This window comes from Lynx canadensis, chromosome A1 (assembly GCF_007474595.2).
Source record: "Lynx canadensis isolate LIC74 chromosome A1, mLynCan4.pri.v2, whole genome shotgun sequence".
Lineage (NCBI taxonomy): Eukaryota > Metazoa > Chordata > Mammalia > Carnivora > Felidae > Lynx > Lynx canadensis.
Window position 1 is genome coordinate 114,750,860 of NC_044303.2, and position 20,659 is coordinate 114,771,518.

Sequence of the window (20,659 nt, forward strand, 5' to 3'; positions counted from 1 at the left end):
GTCTGGCCGGCCCTGGCGATGGCGGACGCGGCGGCCTCCCCGGTGGGTAAGCGGCTGCTGCTTCTGTTCGCGGATACCGCGGCCTCGTCCTCGGCCTCGGTCCCCGCGGCGGCGGCGGCGGCGGGTGGAGATCCGGGGCCTGCGCTGCGCACTCGGGCCTGGCGGGCCGGCACAGTGCGGGCTATGAGCGGGGCGGTGCCCCAGGACCTAGCGGTGAGTGGCGGCCGAGGCAGGCACTTGAGGCCGGGGCTGCGGGGCCTGCGGGCGGCCTCCCCGGGGGCCTTTGTGAGGGGGCGGTGGGGTGGGGGTGACCCAGTTCCTCGCCCCCAGATCTCCTCAGCGCCCCCCACCGGCTCCTCGGCACCCCGAGCTCTGGCCGGCATGGCTTCCGCGTCGGGGTGCGCGCCCCGGTTTCCCCCGGGGGGCAGCCAGGGCGCCAAGAGCTGCTGCCTCCACCCGACAGGCCCCGCCTCCTCAGCGACCCCTTTCTCAGCGTCCCCCCCCCACACCCCCAAAACACGCCTTGCGAGCAGGCTCCCGAACCCTGGGCTCCTGGGCCCCTCAAGAGTTCGGCTGGTGCTGTCGCTGCTCCCTGAAAGACGCGGACCTGTAGTTCGCAGCCTCCCTCGAAATCTGCACCCTGTTCCCTTCCTCCCGGGAGCCCCGAGTGGGGCGGGAATGTGGGCAATTGTGGGAGGCACAGAGGCTGCAGTTGGAGCTGCTCGGGGCTTTTTTATCAGGCAGTTACTTCCTCCTTGTCTGAGCCGGGCTTGGCCTGGCGGTCTCCAGAAAGGCCAGCTCTCAGGACTCTTCAGGCTCCCTTTCTCTTTGAGCTTCTGGGTGACAGGAGCTGCGGTTGTGGCTGTTTTTGATAAGTTTGAGATCTGTCTTAGGAGCGGAATGGGGCTGCTAGGTGGTGCTTTTTTGCTCCCAGCTCGGCTACTCCCTCAACCCTGGGAGAGGTTTTGTTTTGAAACTTTGTGTTGGAGCTTGGGCGTTTTTGAATACTTGGCCTTGGTGTATTTCGTGATTGAAGTTATTCAGTAAAATAGAACTTAACTAGCATTTGGGACCTTGTGTTATTTTTGTTAATGTGGCGGCACAATATTGTCTTTGAGCTTTGGCAAGCCTCTTTAGTTCCTCATTCTGATAGCAGCCCTAGCTTCTCTGTTAAGACTATGAAAATAGGGAGATTCTTTTGGAATGTAATAGACAGAAGGTAAATTTTCGTGATGAACTTGCTTCTGCAGATATTTTATTTGCTGTAAGTGGGAATGATTTCCTGAGATTTGATGTTAATATTGTAGGCTTCTGATACTCATTTTTCTACCTATTGATTAGTGGTGTTAGGCTTTTTTTTTTTTTTTTTTGCTTTTTTTTTTTTCTTTTCCTCTGATATGCAGGCTTTATGGGTTGTTTAGCTTGCGGCTGGCTTAGCCTTTCCTTCTGCTACTTGAGTTCACATTCTTTGATCTTTCTCCATGCTAAATAAGAAAAGGCTGTTTGGGCATTTATGTGGCTTCAGTGGGGCGAATTTATAAAAAGCTACCAGGAATATAAAGGGATGAGGATGATGCTTAAGGAGGGGATTTGGTTGTAAAATACTCTGTGCTTTCTTTAAAAGATTGCTTTCTAAGTTGGGATGGGGGAGAGGTGTCTATCTCAGATCCAAAAATTTACTCCCATAAACGAAAAACATAATTAGGATCCACTATTATATGCATACTTCGACCTAAGGCCTAGTCTGCCCTAGCTTTTCAGTTAGAATTTTATATTCTAGTTGTTTCCTCCATCAGATGAATTGCTAATGAGCTCTGCACCTGAAATGGCTACCCATTCACTTTGTTGTTTGCTGAGCTCCCTAAGGACAGAGGTTTTTGAAGCTCACTGAAATGCTGGACACCTACTAAGCTAAATACTGAATAATTTTACCACTGGGCTCATGAAGTGGTTTCCCAAACCAAGTAAAAAGTTGCAGTGATTCTTGGAAATTAAAGTTAAGGGTACATTAGAAGTGTGTTGGGGTCTCTCATGGAGCTGTGTGCATACAGAAGCAAAGGCAGATTTAGTTTTGAGAATAAACTTAAGCTTGTATGTATATTAAGGGACATAGGTGAGAAAACTACCACAACAAAACTCACAGCCTTTAGAATTTTTCACCAGTTTGCAAAATTGCTCAAGAATTACAGTAGCTATGTTGAGGTTCTGTTAATGACAATGACTAGCCTAGGATGAGAACTGGACATTTGTTTTTCTTTTTCATTAAAGAGATTTCCTTTGGACCCTAGACATGTGGGCCTTTCCAATTTGCACCACACACCGTAGTAAACACAACCGTCTTCCAATCAAAAGTGTTCTTCCTGTACTCACGGGTGGAGTTTTCAAGCAGCTGGCCTGTGATTGGGCAGATTTTCATTCAGTTAGTTTAAGATGTTTTCAGGCATGCTTGGTTTTGAGCATTGCATAGCAGGGCGCCCCCTGTTAAGGATGAGTAATTGAGGGTTGGATGAATGAGTTTTTGAAGTGATTGAAAACACTTTTCAGTTTTAGGCTCCATTAATGGTCTCTTTCTAAATATTATTTGATCCTGAAATCTTTAAAAATGTAGTCCTGCCCCTTTTAATGAACCCTTTTCTGGAAAACATTACCAAAGCCATGTACTTCCTTAAGATGAAATATGAAAATAGAAAAGTCAGGATCCTGTTGATTGGGAGTTTGGTTGGTAAAGGTTTGCTAGAGGGCATTTTCATCTTCAAAGCTATGCTGACAAATAACTAATGAGAATTTTAGATGTAATAGGACAACAGCTTTTTACCACTACCCCCCCCCCCCCATGGAGTAGTAGCTTTATTTGTATTTCAAAATAGGCCTGTCCTGTTATGTTTAAAAAAAAAAAAAATGTGTTGCTGCAAGATTAGTTTAATGGGTTTCTATGCATTTATTTCTGATTCTTCTAACTGTCCTCTTTGTGTTCCCAATCATTACTGGTCCGTATAAGTTGCAGAGACCTTGGGACCTTCATATATGTAGGTGTGGTAGTTAAACACACAGACCAAAAAAAAAAAAAAAACAAAAAAAACAAACCATGGGTTTTCCTTTTTTTATTAAAAGGCAAAACTTCTATTTTGCGAAATGTCTAATAACCAAAAGAATACACAGGAAAAGCCAACAGTATCTTTCACAGGCTTCCACATTGCAAAAAAAAGGCTTTGCTTGTCTTTTTTAATTTTTTTAAGTAAAAAAGCCCAGCGTGGGGCTTGAACTCACAACCCTGAGACCAAGCAAGGGTCACATGCTCTGTTGACTGAGCCAGCCAGGCACCCCATTATCTTTCTTAATACTGGTACAAAAAATATAAAAACATTCATCTGTTTACAAAAGGTTGCTTTTATTAGTGAATAGTATCATACTGCAGCCTTCCCCTCCCCCCCTTTTTTGTAAGGACTTTTTTTTTTTTTAAGATTTTGTTTTTAAGTCATCTCTTTACCCAGTATGGGGCTCAAACTTAGAACCCCAGGATCAAGAGTTGCATGCTCTATGGACTGAGCCAGCCAGGCACCCCTCCCCTTTTTTCTATTTACCATTATACCATGGACATCAATACCTATAAATCTTACTCATCCTTTTAGATAACTACATGATATTTCATAGAACGGATGTACCATCATTTGTTTAATCATTCCTCCTTATCCTGGATGTTCAAGTTAGTTATATTTTTGGCACTACAAATAATGCTGTGCTTAATAAACTTGTACACATATCTTGTGTAATGGTTTTGTTTCTGTAGTTTAGACACCTAGGAGTGGGTTAGGAATTCTAGGAGTACATGAATCTTCAGTTGTATTAGATAATACCAGGTAGTTTTCCACTAAGATGATAGCATTTCTCATGCCCACCAGCAGTGCATACATGCAATGCTGGTTTCCACCTTTCCCATCACTCGTGTCATCAGTCTGTCTCTTTTGGCAATCTGATGGGTGAAAAATAATACCTAGCAGTTTCACGACTACTGGTCTTTTTCTATCTTTATTGGCCTTTTATATTTTTAATGAGTTATATACCTATCTTTTGTCCATTTAAAAAAAATAGGAGTCTTTTCACTCTGTACAAGTTCTGTGCATTTTAAGGATATTAACTCCTTTATCCCTCAGGTGTGTTACAATTATTTCCTCTCATTTGTCTTTGAACTTTATGAGTTGTTTTGCCATACAGAAAAACAAGATGTTTACATCATTAAATTTCTTACACTTTTCTTAATGGTTTCTTTACTTGCTTGGGGATAGCTCCTTGCCCTTGAATCTATGTAAATGTTATTTAATGTTTCTGTATTTTTACCTTTAGATCTTTGGTCTGCCTGGAATATTTTTGTAAGTGGCATGTGCGGTGGGGGATCTAGCTTGCTTCCTACTGAGTAATCAGTTGTGGTAGCACCAGTTTTATTAAATAAACTATCCTTTTCTTGCTGTTTGTTAGAATTAAATGATTCTTTTAGTAGCCAATGATTTGTTTTGAATGTGTATCTTAGCTATCACAGCTATCCAGAATTTGCAAGAGGAGTAGAAGCATATCTGCTTTATTGTTTTTATCCCTTAATCTTTCATCTTTATCTGGCAGAAAGGTGGACTCTAAAGTACTCCTTTCCTTTGATTCCAGATAATGTAATAATTGTAGCAGTGTCCAGGCTAGTACCATGTTTCTTCTATCTGGGAGTCTTCCAAGAGGAATGAAAACTTATCTGTATCTGCCTTATTTTTTTACGTCCTCCTCCAACCTTTCTTCCTTGTCTCAGGTTAGGTGGACTTTAAAATACCTCTCTACTTTGTTCCTAGATAATGATTATAATCAGGTCTAGGACAGTACTCTGTTTCCAGGGCACAATCTCCACCTATGTTCACACAAACGTAGAACTCAGCCCTAATTGAAATGGGAGTTAATGATTATCCTTAAGTGTCCTTTACTTTTAATTCCAGGAGTTTAATAAAAATCTGCCTGGTACATGATACACTGTTTATTAAAATAAATAGAATATGTTTTGTGGATCAGTGTACTGTTTACAGAACTGTAAATAAAAGTGAGATTATACAAAAGAATATGTAATGTTTAAGTGTGAGCCCCTCTAATGTTTTTCATCTTAATTCTCTTAGAGCAGGAGGTCTATTTTTGAACCTTAAGGTCTATTTTTGAACATTAAGCCATCCTTGAGTTTTTCAGGCACTCAAGTGCTTCATATAATTCATTTTTTAAAAAAAAAGTTTGTCTTATTGTGTGTGTATAGTTGTTAGTAGTTCTATCTTAATTTGCATTCTGTTGAGTTTAGAGCTGTGCAGTATGTCCACCAGTGATCACATACTCTGGCCATTTTGTCCATCCAGCATCCTCTCCCTTTAGTGCACAAATATTTCCTCTTAATTACCATTTATTTCTAAGAGTTGCTTCACTAATTCCCCACCTGCCAGGGGCTCAGTCCCTCCTTTAGTACTCACTTGCCTACTTTTTATCTCCGACTTGTTATGGTTGATTCACTTGCCCCACTTCCCTTCTTGTAAATGGTGGGTGAATAACTGTAAATGGTGGGTAAGTTACTTGGCCTTTTCTGTTGTTAGTGATTTTCTCAACAGCTGGAGTTGATTTCTGTAGGGTTTGCTTCCACAAAGCCTGCGGGATGACACCTGTTGCTGCTTCTCAGTTTTTCCACTGCCTTTGACAGGTTGGTGGTTTTTAAGTACTCCCGACCCCACTATCCCGACTGCCAGAGTGTCTTTTACCCTTGTTCTGTAGGTGTATAAAACCTACCTGATGTTCAAGTAGTGACTCATATATATGACCTCTCTCAGTTTTGCAAGGGTAAAAACTCCATTTGTGTGTGTGTGTGTGTGTGTGTGTGTGTGTGTGTGTGTGTAGGGGTAATCAGGCTCTGGGGAACTGATTCTCACCACACTCTGGAGACTGATTTGTAAATTCGCATATAAGGTTATTAATTTACAGTAGGAGATACACCTATCCAGAGATCTGCACAGAGCCTCTTCCTGGTCTACTCACGAGACCAAATTATAGATACGAAGGACCCTTGGTGTGCAAAGAATCCTATGAGGGAAATTGGGTGTTGCCAAAAGGATGTTTAAAGCAAGCAGCCCTGATTCAGTGATCCTCCACTTTCTTAGTACTTTTTGGCTTTTATTGCTTTGTTTCCCCTTTCCTCTTTGCTTTTAATATTAACCATCAAAATCCTATAAAGAGAAAGTTTGTCCATTCCAGGTTCTACCACCTCTATAAAGCCTTTCTGAATCCCCAACATGTTATTTTTTTCTTTGCTGTTGTAGCACTTTGTGATATACCTCTTTTGGAATATTAATCACATTTTTCTTCTTATAGATATATAACAAGATATATAGCTTATTTCCTCTACTAAATGTAAGTTCCATCAAGAACAGAATGTGAATTTTTCTGTTAGTATTTTTAAGAGGTCTTTTCTGACTACCATATCTTAAAAAGTAGACTAGGGGCACCTGGGTGGCACAGTCGGTTAAGCATCCGACTCTTGATGTTGGCTTCGGTCATGATCTCATGAATCATGGGTTTGCCCCGTATCAGGCTCTGCACTGACGTTGCAGAGCCTGCTTGGGATTCTGTCTACTTCTCTCTGACCCTCCCCTGCTTGTGCTCTCTCTCTCTCTCTCAAAATAAACTTAAAATTTTTTTTTAAAGTAGACTATGTAGAAGCCAGTATTAGATTGTTAACTTTCATTTCTGATTTCTTATGGAATTTCTGCTCTCTGGCCTCCTGTTTTAAGGTGTTTATAATTGATCTTTAACTTTTTTCTGTTTATATATATATATATTTTATTTTATTTTTTTAACGTTTATTTATTATTGAGAGACAGAGACAGAGCATGAGCATGGGAGGGGCAGAGAGAGGAGGAGCATAGAATCCGAAGCAGGCTCCAGTCTCTGAGCTATCCTCACAGAACCCGACGCAGGGCTTGAACTCACAAATCGCGAAATTATGACCTGAGCCGAAGTTGGACTTAACTACTTAACCTACTGAGCCACCCAAGCACCCCTGTTTATATATTTTTATGGATATGGACTCACTACTAATTTTTTTGTCTTGAGATTATTGGAATCTTATTGGAGACCCCAATCCAAGGCCCATTGTCCACCTGACTTGTCACATTAGAAGCTTTAGATATTTTATTTTTGTGGTTTTGTGGTAATACATGCCTGTAATACAAAATGAAATTAATTTGATAATAATTTTAAAAGTCATCCCTGTATGTCACAACCAATTAGAAACAGCTGTTCATATTTTGATACATATTTTGATACATATTCATCTAATCTCTTTTTAGAATTGTCAGAAGTTGAATTGTACTGTATTTTCAGTTTTGTGTTTTGCTATTTTACTTAATGTAGCACTTTTCCTGTATTACTGAAAACTTTTGTATATGGGTAATTTTAATTTTCTTGGGGCTTTATTTTCCACAGGTAACATGTATTGCTCTCGTAAGTGAAAGGAAAACAATAAAAGCTCTTTAAGAAAAATTTTATAATTTTTATTCTGGATAAATTATTAAACTGTTCCTCTTTCACTGAATATTGAAATTGTTTAAGATTTTAGACTTTATCAATAATGCTGTGTGAGCATTTTTGTGAATAAAGCCTTCCCTCTGTTTAAGGTTATTTCCTAGAATTATTGCTAGGAATGGTTATTATGAAGACCCAGAGTATGCACATATTTAAGATTCTTGATAATATGTTTTCTTGTTTTTAAATCATACCAATTTATAATCTGACCAGTAGTGTGAGTTTCTTAAGGAGTGCATGTTTTTCAGGAGCCCCAAATCTGCTAGACATTTTATGCTTTCATTTCATTTAATCCTTAGACAATCCTTTGAGGTACTTACTGTCCCTATTTATAGGCAAAGGAAATGAGGCTCAAAGAGGCTAAAGTGTCTTGCCCTGGGCTACACAGCTAAGAAATAAGGAAGTTGGGATGCAAAGTCAGTTCTTTATGATGCTACAGCCCCTAAAAACACTATATATTTGTATGCTTGAGTTTTTATTTAGGCTATCCTTATGATACTCAAGTACTTAACATTTCATATATTGTAGATGTTAGAAATTGGGGGGGGGGGTTGATGAGGTTAATTGTTAGAAAGCTATCTCTTGAGAAAAAAAGAAAGCTATCTCTTGATCAGATGAACCATATAGAAAAAATTGTTTTATATTTGAAAACAGCCGTCTTCTAGACGTGCATCATTCCCCATCTTGGCTGTCAAGATATCCCACAGTTTTGTAAAATCATTTCTTTAAAAAAAATTTTTTTTTAAGTTTATTTTTCAGAGAGAGAGAAAGAGACAGAGCATGGGTGGGGGAGGGGCAGAGAGAGGGAGACACAGAATCCGAAGCAGGCTCCAGGCTCTGTCTGAGCTGTCAGCACAGAGCCCGATGGGGGCTCAAACTCATGGACCGTGAGATCATGACCTGAGCCGAAGTTGGACGCTCAACCTACTGAGCCACTCAGGCACACCTGTAAAATCATTTCTAATAGACTTTACATTTTGTTTAGAATCATTTAAAAAATAAAATTCAGCTGGTAAATTTACAGATCTTCTTGGCTTTATTCAACAATACCTGAATCAACAGCATCCCTTCGAGCTGAGAGAAAGGAGCTCCAGAGAGCTGTGCAAAATGGAAGACTTTAATAGGCAGAAGGAGGTGGCACAAGGTGGTTATTCTAGCAAAGAGCTGATTGTTTCAGACAAGGTTACCTTCCTTTGGGGGAGAGCAGGGGTCCATCAGGCAGATTACCTCTCTAGTGCTGACCAGGTAATTCCAGATTTACTGGTTTAAGATTCCCTTCCTAGGAGAAGTTAAGTTGTGGTTTGATGACTTGCGCTTAGCACAAGTGACTCCATTTTGGGCTTGTGCGTTTTTTAATGGTATGTATGTAGGTAGTAAAATTGGAAAACTTAGGGACTTCGGGAGTTGAGTTATTCTTCCATTTCTCTTACTCTCAGCCATCATCATCTGTTATTTTTATCTCTGTAGTTTCTCAAATACACTTTGTTTTCCATTCATACCTGTTTGGATTAAGCCTTTTTCATCTTTTTACTGGATTATCATGACTTTGTAATTTGTCCCCCTGCCTCCAGTTTCTTCTCTCTGTAATTAACCTTCCACCCTGCTCCCAAAGTTAATTCTTTCCTTTTTAAAACGTGTTAATTATTTAAGCATTATATGAATATAGATTTTGTTTTGTTTTTAAAAAAGCATTTACTGATTAAGGCAAAAATGCTATTATCCCCTCTGTCCCAATCCTCCTATTCTCTCACATACACATCCTAAAATCTGCAACCAGCTTCTTTTGCATATAACACATCTTGGAGATCTTTCCATGGTAGTCTTCTAGATATATCTCATTTTTTAAAACTTCTCGATATTTTTCCATAGTATGAATAAAGTGTTTTGCCATTCATCTAATTATAAAATACTTTGTAATTTCTATTTTGATTTTCTATTTAAATTGAGCATTGAGAAGTTTTCCCACAGATGATATTATCTTTATAAAACATTGTACCATGTCTTCCCCCTCCCCATTTAAAACTATCAGTGGCTCCCTCGAGGCCTATATCAGGGAACATAAACCCACTTGTGTCCAAGGTACCAGGTGTATGAAAACAGCTAGATGACAGACTAGAGAATATAGTGGATTGGCAACTGGAGAGTGCAGATAATGCCTACAGATGTTCAATGCACATTAAAAACAAATCAACAAAAAAACCACTCTGCTGGCCAAATATGATACCTTTGCCACCAGGTTTCAGTGCATCATGCATTAACATGCCAATCAGAGCCCTTACAGCTTACTTACTAACAGCTGCCACTGCTGCCTGGAACACTCAATCAGCTTTTATGTTTCTCTTCCTTTGCACCTGCCAGAAAGTCTTTCTCTGCCAGAAGGCAACTTGTCCTTTTAGACCCAGCTTGTATACTACTATCCCTTCTGTGAAACCATTCTAGTTTCTCAAGGCAGATATGTTTTCTAGCCTAACATAACATGTTTGTTATTGCCCTTATTACACAGCTCTGTAATCATTTTTATACCTCTGTGTTGACTCTTTTGGGGTGTGAGTCCCTCCTGCCAATTGCTACCGTTATTCACCTTGATATTCTTGGTCAGTAAATGCTCTGTATATACATAAGAGATGTTCTATTTTTGGTGAGCATGACTGAATGAATAACTTTATTAATTATAGTAAGAGTAGCCTTAGGCAGAACCAGACCTCAAGCTGATATTAACACAATAAACATGAAAGCTTATATTACTCAGGTTACTAGTTAGTATCTGATGTTATCAAACTTAGGAGAACTTAATTGATTTTATTAAAGAATTTCTTTGGTTTTAATGTCACTAAAATAAATGTAAGTCACATATATACCATAAAAGGAATTTTGAAATGAAAGCAAGAGTTTTACTACTATCTCTCCTTAACTCATGAAATATTTTACATCTACTGCTTGGATTCTAGCTATAGCATGTGTGGTTCTATTTGCTATTTTTATTCTAATAGTAGAAATTTTTAAAGACTTTTTAAATAATCAACTCAAACTGTTTTAGTCTTGTTCTATTCAGATTATCAGCCTGTCTTGGTCATCTGTGACTCAGTTCAACCACAGCCATTGATTTTTTGTTAGTTTAAAATTTTTTTTTCAACGTTTTTTATTTATTTTTGGGACAGAGAGAGACAGAGCATGAACGGGGGGGGGGGGGTGCAGAGAGAGAGGGAGACACAGAATCGGAAACAGGCTCCAGGCTCTGAGCCATCAGCCCAGAGCCCCACGTGGGGCTCGAACTCACGGACCGCAAGATCATGACCTGGCTGAAGTCAGACGCTTAACCGACTGCGCCACCCAGGCGCCCCGATTTTTTGTTAGTTTATATGCCTTCTTCCTCTTCTCTGGTCTTGCCACTACCATTTTAAGAGTTCATGTTGTAGGTACTTTGATCTGAAATTATTGTTTACCTTATATGTTCTCCTTTGTTCCATTACCTAAGCTAGGAAGTAAAGCACAGTGCTAGGGCCAGAAATAAGCCTTAGTGTTCAGAGAACGTGCTTACATATATCCACATTCCATATTGCTCTTAAAACAGATTCATATTGGAGCTCCTGGGTCGCTCAACCAATTCAGTATCTGACTCTTAGTTTTGACTCAGGTCTTGATCTTGTAGTTTGTGAATTCAAGCCCCTCATCCAGCTCCATGCTGACAGTGCAGAGTCTGCTTGGGATTCTCTCTCTCTCCCTCTGTCTGCTCCACCCCTGCTCGTGCTCTCTCTCTCAAAGTAAAGAAATAAACTTAAAAAAAAATAGCAAACATTCATACTGTTAGCCTCGAACTGTAGCTTGATCCCAGAATGTGTAGCACTGTTGTTGTTGTCAAAGTAAACACTTCATTCCATATATGTCCTTTGCTGGGGTGGGTTGAAAGTTTATTTCCTTTAAGTTGGGTGAAATCTGGTTTTTCAGTAATTGAACTTTTCCCTGATGTTTTCAGGTAAGTAATGATAGGATTCCTGAATATTAACTTTTTGAGTGTTGAAGTTCTTTTGTAAAAGCAATAAAAATTGTTATAGCTATAGTACAATGACTTCTTTTAGTATTGTATTTGTGTATTGCTATAACTTAGAATTTTGTGACTCGCCTTTGATTTTTAAAGTGGTTTCAGCATGGCACCTTGCCATCAGTCACGGTGGAGCCTCAGACTCTGGTTTTCTGAGTGATGCCTGGTAGCGTACTCAGGGTCAGACTCAGCCAGGGCGTTTAATACTCCATGCTACTTTTCATGCCGTGCAGGGTCTTGTCTGTCCTCCAGCCATCTCCTCCTCTTGATATCAGTTATGTAATGGTATCACTCTGGTTCAAAATCCAATTCATTTTTAAATTTTCCTTTATCCTTTTATCCAGCCATTCATCAAGCTTGATGATTCTTAACAACCACAAGTCACTTTTCTTCCTAGTCTCACTGCTCCCACTCTAGGTCATGTAAGAATACTCCCTATAACCTTCCCCCAACTCCAGTCTGTCTGTATCCACTGGTTAGTAGCTGAATTTCCTTAAAACCAACTACTCTGTTCATATCTTGACCTCACTTAGAAACCCTTTAATGACACTTGTGTGCATGCACACGTATACACAGCCCTCCCATTGGCAGCTAGATGAAGCCTCAGTTTTTTATCCCAGTATTCAAGGTTTGCCACATTGACTTTTTTTTTTAAGCCTCATCTCTCACTCCTTCCCCCACAGTCTGCTTATATAGCTCCTGGCCATCCTAGAACTTGAGTGGACTTTTTTTGGGGGGGGTGGGTAGGGGGCTCAGCCCATATCAGTCCCCTCTGCACCCTTAAAGTGATCTCTCCTGCCTCTGAACATCCCCCGTACTTGATTTTTTTACTTTATTTCTCCTTATTTTATGGCATATTATGCTTTTGAATCCATTACTTTATTTGAACTTCACAACCAGTCTATGAGATAAACAAGACAAGTGTGTCTTATCACAGGGGAGAAAACCAAAACTTGAGGAGGGAAGAGTGACTTGTCCAAGTTTTGGGGTTAATAGAGTAGACCTCAGGGTGCCTGTGTGGCTCAGTCGGTTGAGCGTCCAACTTCAGCTCAGGTCATGATCTCGCGGTTCGTGGGTTCGAGCCCTGTGTTGGGCTCTGTGCTGACAGCTCAGAGCCTGGAGCCTACTTCAACTGGTGTGTCTCCCTCTCTCTCTGCCCCTCCCCTGCTCGCTCTCTCTCTCTCTCTCTCTCAAAAATAAATAAACATTAAAAAAATTTTTTTTTAATTTTTTTAAACATTTATTTATTTTTGAGACAGAGAGAGACAGAGCATGAACGGGGGAGGGTCAGAGAGAGAGGGAGACGCAGAATCTGAAACAGGCTCCAGGCTCTGAGCTGTCAGCACAGAGTCCGACGTGGGGCTCGAACTCACAGACCGCGGAGATCATGACCTGAGCCAAAGTCAGCCGCTTAACCGACTGAGCCACCCAGGTGCCCCAATATTAAAAAAAAAATTTTTTTTTTTTTTAATTTTTTTTTCAACGTTTATTTATTTTTGGGACAGAGAGAGACAGAGCATGAACGGGGGAGGGGCAGAGAGAGAGGGAGACACAGAATCGGAAACAGGCTCCAGGCTCTGAGCCATCAGCCCAGAGCCTGACGCGGGGCTCGAACTCACGGACCGCGAGATCGTGACCTGGCTGAAGTCGGACGCTTAACCGACTGCGCCACCCAGGCGCCCCCAAAAAAATTTTTTTTAATAGTGTGGAGCTGGTACTCAAATCCAAGTCTCCTGGAACATAAGCCCCAACCTGTGTTTATTATGCTGCTACTACCTTTCTTGGTGCCTGAGTCTGCACATAAGTATAAGTTTGATTATCTCTTTCCAATGGTCTGCAAGTTATTTGAAGTTGTGTCTTATTCCCTTGGAACATTTATGTATATATGAGTGAGCCCATTCATGTATTAAATATATTGCAATTCATTGTTCTCCTCTTTCTCAGTAAAAATTGTGCTTCTCGTTTCTGAACCTTGTTTCCCCACTGTGTGTGGGGGGGGTGGGTATGTATATGTGTGTTTAATCAGAAGTGAAGCTTGGTATATTACAATAATAAAACTGGAGCTTTATATAGTGGATTTGATTTCTGGGATAACTTCTCAGCAATGCACTCCACATTCACAAGTATGCATTGGCTGTGAAGAGATTAAGCCTAACACTAGGCTACTGCACAGTGCTTTCACACTTTGTGAGAATGTAAGTATCCTAGATTTTCATTTAATTTTACCTTTAATTTTTATGTTGAATAGATGAGAACATGTATACCATGAAAGGCTGATATGAACTCAGTAACAATTTTAATGGATTTGAATTTTATTCATTGTATCATCTACACATATTTTAAAAATAACAGTACATACATGTACTGGAAGCTTCGTGTGAGAAATTTCTTATTGTGCCAAGAGGTTGGAAAAGCATTGCTTCCCTGAGTAATTACTTTGTTTTCCTTTTAGACCGTGGGAGGAGCTCCTGGCTCCTCCAGTTGGTAGAGCATGTAAGTTCAAGCCCCATGTTGGGTGCAGAGTTTAAAAAACAACAACAACAAAAAAAACCAGGCACCTGGGTGGTTCAGTCTGTTCAGTGTCCAACTTTGGCTCAGGTTATGATCTCGCAGTTCATGAGTTCAGGCCCGGGGTCAGGCTCTGTGCTGACAGCTGAGTTTGGAGCCTGCTTGGGATTCTGTGTCTCCCTCTCTCTCTCTGCCCCTCCCCCGCTTACACTCTATCTTCTCTCTCGATTTTAAATAAATAAACATTACCAAAAAATTTTTTAAAAAAAGATGCTGACAGTGGAAACTATGCAACTAACCTCCTCATTTTCAAATTGGCCTTTAGGAAGCTCAGAGGCACATGTATCACTCAGTCATACAGCTGTATAGATCCTTGTGGCCAGCTTAAGTTTTCCCTTTTACACTTTCATAGTGACTTCTTGTTGTAGTTTGCTTGGCCTTGATTTTTTTTTTTTCATTTGTATTTTGTCATTTTATTGCATGTGCTTCTCAAAAACCAACTAAAATTCTATGAAAATGAAGGGGCTATGAATAAAATAGTCTTTCACCAGCTATAATTTAAGTCCTGGGTATTTCTATGCTAACTATTGATACCTGTATGCATATGTCTTGCTCTTTATGCTGCATGTGAAACATACTCAGAATTTATATAGAAAAGCCAAACCTAAGCATACTCGTTATTAGAAAAATGTAGTTTTGGGTACCTGGGTGGCTCAGTCGGTTAAGTGGCTGTCTTCGGCTCAGTTCATGACCTCACAGTTCAGGAGTTCAAGCCCTAAACTGGGCTCTCTGCTGTCAGCATGAAGCCCACTTCGGATCCTCTGTGTCACTCTTTCTGCCTCTTCCCTGCTCCTGCGGGTGTACTCTCTCTCTCTGTCTCTTTCAAAAATAAATATTATTTAAAAATTAAAATTAAAAAAAAAAGAATAATGTGGTTTAGGGGCGCCTGGGTGGCTCAGTAGGTTGAGCGTCCGACTCTTGATTTTGGCTCAGGTCATGATTCCTGGGATGTGGTATCAAGCCCTGCATCAGGCTCCACACTCAGTGTGGAGCTGTCTCCCTCTGCCCTTCTCCCCCGCTCGCACTGTCTCTCTCTCTCTCTAAAGTAAAATAAAATGAAATAAAAGAAAAAAGAAAAATGAAGTTTTGTTAAATCTGAATCACTTTTTAAAACTTTCTGCACTGTCTATGTAACTATATCTCAAAAAGTAGAGTATCTCTGCTGGGAGGGAGTGAAGTATTGTTGATGTTGACAGCATGCCTCTTCTAACAGATATGAGATCACTCCTGGCAGGGGTAGTTAAAAAATCCACATGCAGAACTGGGAAGGAACCTTTTTTTTGGTGTTCATCCTTTGAATTTTATATCATGTTCGTATATCACCTATTCAAAAAAATTCCTCAAAGAAGTTCACTGGGGTGCCTGGGTGGCTCAGTTGAGAATCCGACTTCTGTTCAGGTCATGATTTCAAGGTTTGTAAGTTCAAGCCCTGCATCAAGGTCACTGCTGTCAGTACAGAGCCTGCTTTGGACCTCTGTCCCCCTCTCTCTACCCCTCCCCTGCTTGCACACTCTGAAAAAAAAAAAATAAACATTTAAAAAAAAGTTCTGTCATATTCAGTACAAGTGTAAAGAATTTCTCTCTAACCTGTTAGACTATGAGCTCCTTAAGACCAGGAAATGTGCTAGATTTCTCTATTTCTGAACCTAGCATGGTGTCTCATACATAGTAGGCCCCTAGCTGGTGTGCATAGATATAAATTGGAAACAAAGAGTTACAAATTTCAATAGGATAACAGCTAAAAATTGCTAACTGTGGATGTGCCCCCTTAACTCTGCTACCCATTTCAAAGTGAAGCTGAGATCAGCTTCCTTGCTCTGAAATAAGATGGATTTTTATTGAAATTCATCAAAAGGACTTAAAAACAAATTAGGATTTTTCCTAGTCACAGTTTATGTCTGTTTATATATTATAATGTGGGATTTTTCCAAATGTGACCTCCAAACTCCTTTTTATCTCTTTTTGCAGATCTTTGTAGAATTTGATGGCTGTAATTGGAAGCAGCACTCCTGGGTTAAAGTTCATGCTGAAGAAGTTATTGTGCTTCTGCTGGAAGGGTCTCTGGTGTGGGCACCCCGGAAGGACCCAGTCCTTGTCCAGGGTACTCGAGTCTCAATTGCACAGTGGCCAGCCCTGGTGAGTGACTTACTGCCTACGAACATATTTGAGCTTTACTCCTGTACTATAACTGTAACTATGGTATTTATCCAATAGCTGAACTCCTGGGGCGCCTGGGTGGCTACTCATTTAGGTGTCTGACTTCAGCTCAGGTCACGATTTCACGGTCTGTGGGTTCAAGCCCTGCGTCGGGATCTGTGCTGACAGGTCAGACTGGCCTGGAGCCTGCTTCAGATTCTCTGTCTCCCTCTCTCTCTGCCCCTCCCCTGCTCGTGCTCTGTAGATCTCTCAAGAATAATAAATATTTTTTTAAAAATAGCTGAACTCTTTAGAGTTCCCAAAGCATGTATATTCCTAATATACTTTTATTCTGATGCTACTGAAGCAGAAAGTGGGAGATCTTTTCAACTGTGTCTTCTGAACTTGTTTTGTGTTTTTGAAATATAATTAACATACAGTGTTTATATTAGTTTTAGGTGTACACTATAATGATTCAACAGTTCCATTCATTACTCAGTGCTTGTAGTGATAAGTATTTCTGAAGTTTGACAAAATAATGCCATAAATTTAATCCTCTTTATTTCACTCATGGCCCCACCCATCTCCCCTCCGGCAACCACCAGTTCTCTATTAAAGAGTGTGGGGTTTTTGTTTCTTTTTCTTTGTTCATTTATTTTGTTTCTTACATTCCACAAATGTGGAGCGCCTGAGTAGCTCAATCGATTTAAGCATCCAGCTCTTGATTTCAGCTCAGGTCATGATCTCACTGGTCAGGAGATCAAGCCCTGTGCTGGACTCTGCCCTGATAGTGTGGAGCCTGCTTGGGATCCTCTCTCTCCCTTTCTCCCTGCTCCTGCCCATCTTGGCACGCTCGCATGTGTGCTCTCTCTCTCACTCTCTTCCAAATAAATTAACAGTTAAAAAAAAATCCACATATATGTGAAATCATATGGCATTTGTTTTTCTGTGACTTATTTCACTTAGCATTATCCCCTCTGAGTCCATTCATGCGGTTGCATATGGCAAGATCTCATTCTTTTTTTTATGAATGAATAATATTTCTGTGTGTGTGTGTGTGTGTGTGTGTGTGTTCTTTATTCAGTTATGGATAGACATTTGAATTGCTTCCATGTCTTGCCTGTTGTAAATAATGCTGCAGGAAACATAGGGGTGCATGTATCTTTTTAAATTTGTGTTTTCGTTTTCTTTGGGTAAACACCTAGTTGTGAAATTCTTGGATCATATGGTAATTCTACTTTTAATTTTTTGAGGACCTTCCATACTATTTGCCACAGTGGTTACACTAATTTACCTTCCCACCAACAGTGCAGGAGAGTTTTTGTTCTCTACCTCCAACCCAACACTTTTTGATACTCTCCATTCAGACAGACAGATGTGAGGTGGTATCTTGTGGTTTTGATGTGCATTCACCTGATGATTCGTGGTGTTGAGCATCTTTTTATGCACCTGTTGGCCATTTACATGTCTTCTCTGGAAAAGTGTCTGTTCAGGTCCTCTGCCCATTTTTAACTGGATTATTTGGACAGTTGTTGGTGTTACATATTTTGGATATTAACCCCTTATCAAGTATATCATTCTCTATCTTCTCCCATACAGTAGGTTGCCATGTCATTTTTTGGGTGGTTTACTTTGCTGTGCAAAAGCTTTTTATTTTGGTGTAAAATCCCAATAGTTTATTTTTGCTTTTGTTTCCCTTGCTGAGATGTATTGAGAAAAATGTTTGTATGACCAATGTCTACAAAATACTGCCTTGTTTTTCTTCTAGGAGTTTTATGGTTCCAGGTCTTACCTTTAGATGTTTATTTTTGTATATGTTGTAAGAGAGGCGTCCAGTTTCATTCTTTTGCATGTAGCTGTCCAGTTTTCCCAGCACCATTTGTTGAAGAGACTGTCTTTTTGTCATTGTATAGTCTTGTGTCCTGTCTCAGAGATTAATTGATCATATAAGCTATAAGCATGGGTTTGTTTCTGGGCTCTTTATTTCTGTTCTGTTGATCTCTATGTCTTTTTTTGTGCCAGTGCTGTATTCAATAATATTTGATACTTTTATTTCTAAAGAATTTTTTCACCTTAGTGTTTTCTCATGTAAGGTTGTGAAACAATGTTTGTAATCCTTAAAGCCTTTTCTTTCCATAAGAACTCTTATTTTTTTTTCCCAGCCTTACTGAGGTAAAATTGACATATAACATTGTGCAAGTTTGTAACAATATAATAATTTGATATATATTGTGAAATGATTACCACAATAAAGTTAGTTAACACATCCACTGTTCACAGAGTTAACATTTTGTGTGTATGTGGTAAGAACTTTGAAGATTTAGTTTCTGGGGTGCCTAGGTGGCTCAGTCAGTTGAGCATCTGACTCTTGTTTTTGGCTCAGGTCCTGTTCTCATAGTTTGTGAGTTCGAGCCCTGCAATGGACTCTGTGCTGACATCATGGAGCCTGCTTGGGATTCTCCCTCTCTCTCTGATCCCCCCCCCATTTGCATTCTCTGTCTCTCAAAATAAACTTAAAAAAAAAAAGAAAGAAAAGATTTACTTTCTTAGCAACTTTTAAGTATACATTATTGTTTTTTTAATGTTTAATTATGTTTAATAATGTTTAATTATTTCTTTTTGAGAGGGGGAGGACCTAGCCAACCTAGCCGCTCAGGCGCCCCACATCATTGTTAACTATAGTCACCATGCTGTATGTTAGAACCCCAGAACTTATAACTGAAGTTTGTACCTTTTGACCACATTCACCACATTTCACATTCCCCACTGCCCACACCCATAGGAACTATAGATCTACTCTAGGAGTTCTTTTTTTTTTCACACGTAAGTGAAATCATACAGTATTTCATTTGCATTTGTGACTTATTTCACTTAGTTTAATGCCCTCAGGTTTTATCCATGGTGTAAATGGCAGGATTTCCTCCTCTTTTTTTTATTTTTTTTATTTTTTTTTTAATGTTTATTTATCTTTGAGAGAGAGAGAAAGACAGAGAGCATGTGGGGGAGGGACCAAGAGAGTGGGAGACACAGAATCTGAAGCAGGCTCCAGGCTCTGAGCTGTCAGCACAGATCCCTACATGGGGCTCGAACTCACCATGAGATCATGACCCAAGCCGAAGTCGGACGTCCAACCAATTGAGCCACCCAGGCACCCCAGATTTCCTCCTTTTTTATGACTGAATAATATTTCTGTGTGTGTGTGTGTGTGTGTGTGTGTGCATACGCGCGTGCACGTGCATGCACATACACCTCATATCATTCCCCGTATCCATTCACCCATCACTGGAAGCTTAGGTTGTTTCTATATCTTAGCTGTTGTGAATAACACTGCAGTGAATGTGGGTGTGCAGATAATCCTTTGAAATGGTGATTTCATTTTCTTCAGATACATACTCAGAAGTGGGATTGCTGCATCATATGGTAGTTCTGCTCTTAATTTTTTGAGGAGCCTCCACACTGTTTTCTATGGTGGCTGCACCAATTTATAGTCCCACCAACTGCAAAAGGGTTTGCTTTTCTCTGCATCCTTGCCAGCCCTTATTTTATTGTCTTTGATGATAGGTCTTCTAACAGGTGTGAAGTGATGGCTTCTTGTGGTATTGATTTGCATTTCCCTAATAATTAGTGTTGTTCACCCCTTTTTATATACCTATTGGCCATTTGTATATTTTCTTAGGAAAAATGTCTATTTAGGGTGATTTGCCCATTTTTAAAGTCAGATTATTTGGTCTTTTGCTTTTGAGTTGTATGAGTTCCTTATATATGTATTTGGATATTAACCTCTTGTGTGATACATGATTTGCAAATATTTTCTCTCATTCCTTACGTTGCCTTTCATTTTGCGGATCATTTTTTTACTATGCATAAACTTTTTAGTTTGTTATAGCCCCACTTATTTATTTTTGCTTTTGTTGTTTGTGCTTTATTATTATTATTAAGTTTTGTTTTCTGAAGTTTGACAAAATAATGCCATAAATTTAATTCTGAGAGTATCCTTTTGTTTCTATCCTGTTAGCAAAGTAAAGGCATAAATGGCTACATTTAAAAAAAACCTACTTCTATGGCTAACCAGATCAAATAAATAATATTCAAAGTAAATTTTCTACTTAATTGATTATATGTAACATCATTTACTATACTCTCCTTTTTCATTTGTTTTGTTTGTTTGTTTGTTTTTTCCAGTTTATTCATTTTTGAAAGAGAGAGCATGAGTTGGGGAGGGACAGAGAGAGGGAGACACAGAATCTGAAGCAGGCTCTAGGCTCTGAGCTGTCAGCACAGAGCCCGACTCAGGGCACGAACCATGAGATCATGACCTGAGCCGAAGTTGGA

The 20,659-nt window shown here is 39.9% G+C and overlaps 1 protein-coding gene across 3 annotated transcripts in view; it reads left to right on the top strand.

Annotated features, from left to right (window-relative positions):
- KDM3B (lysine demethylase 3B) overlaps positions 1-20,659 on the top strand; it is a 68,673-nt gene continuing 48,014 nt past the window's right edge. For 2 of the 3 annotated variants that reach the window (XM_030319056.1, XM_030319065.1), the window contains exons 1-2: positions 2-213; positions 16,160-16,327. In XM_030319056.1, the coding sequence (XP_030174916.1) occupies positions 19-213; positions 16,160-16,327 (363 nt within the window). In that variant the 5' untranslated portion in view covers positions 2-18. Of the gene's footprint in view, positions 214-16,159; positions 16,328-20,659 lie in introns of all 3 variants that reach the window. The other variant, XM_030319048.1, reaches the window with a different exon arrangement.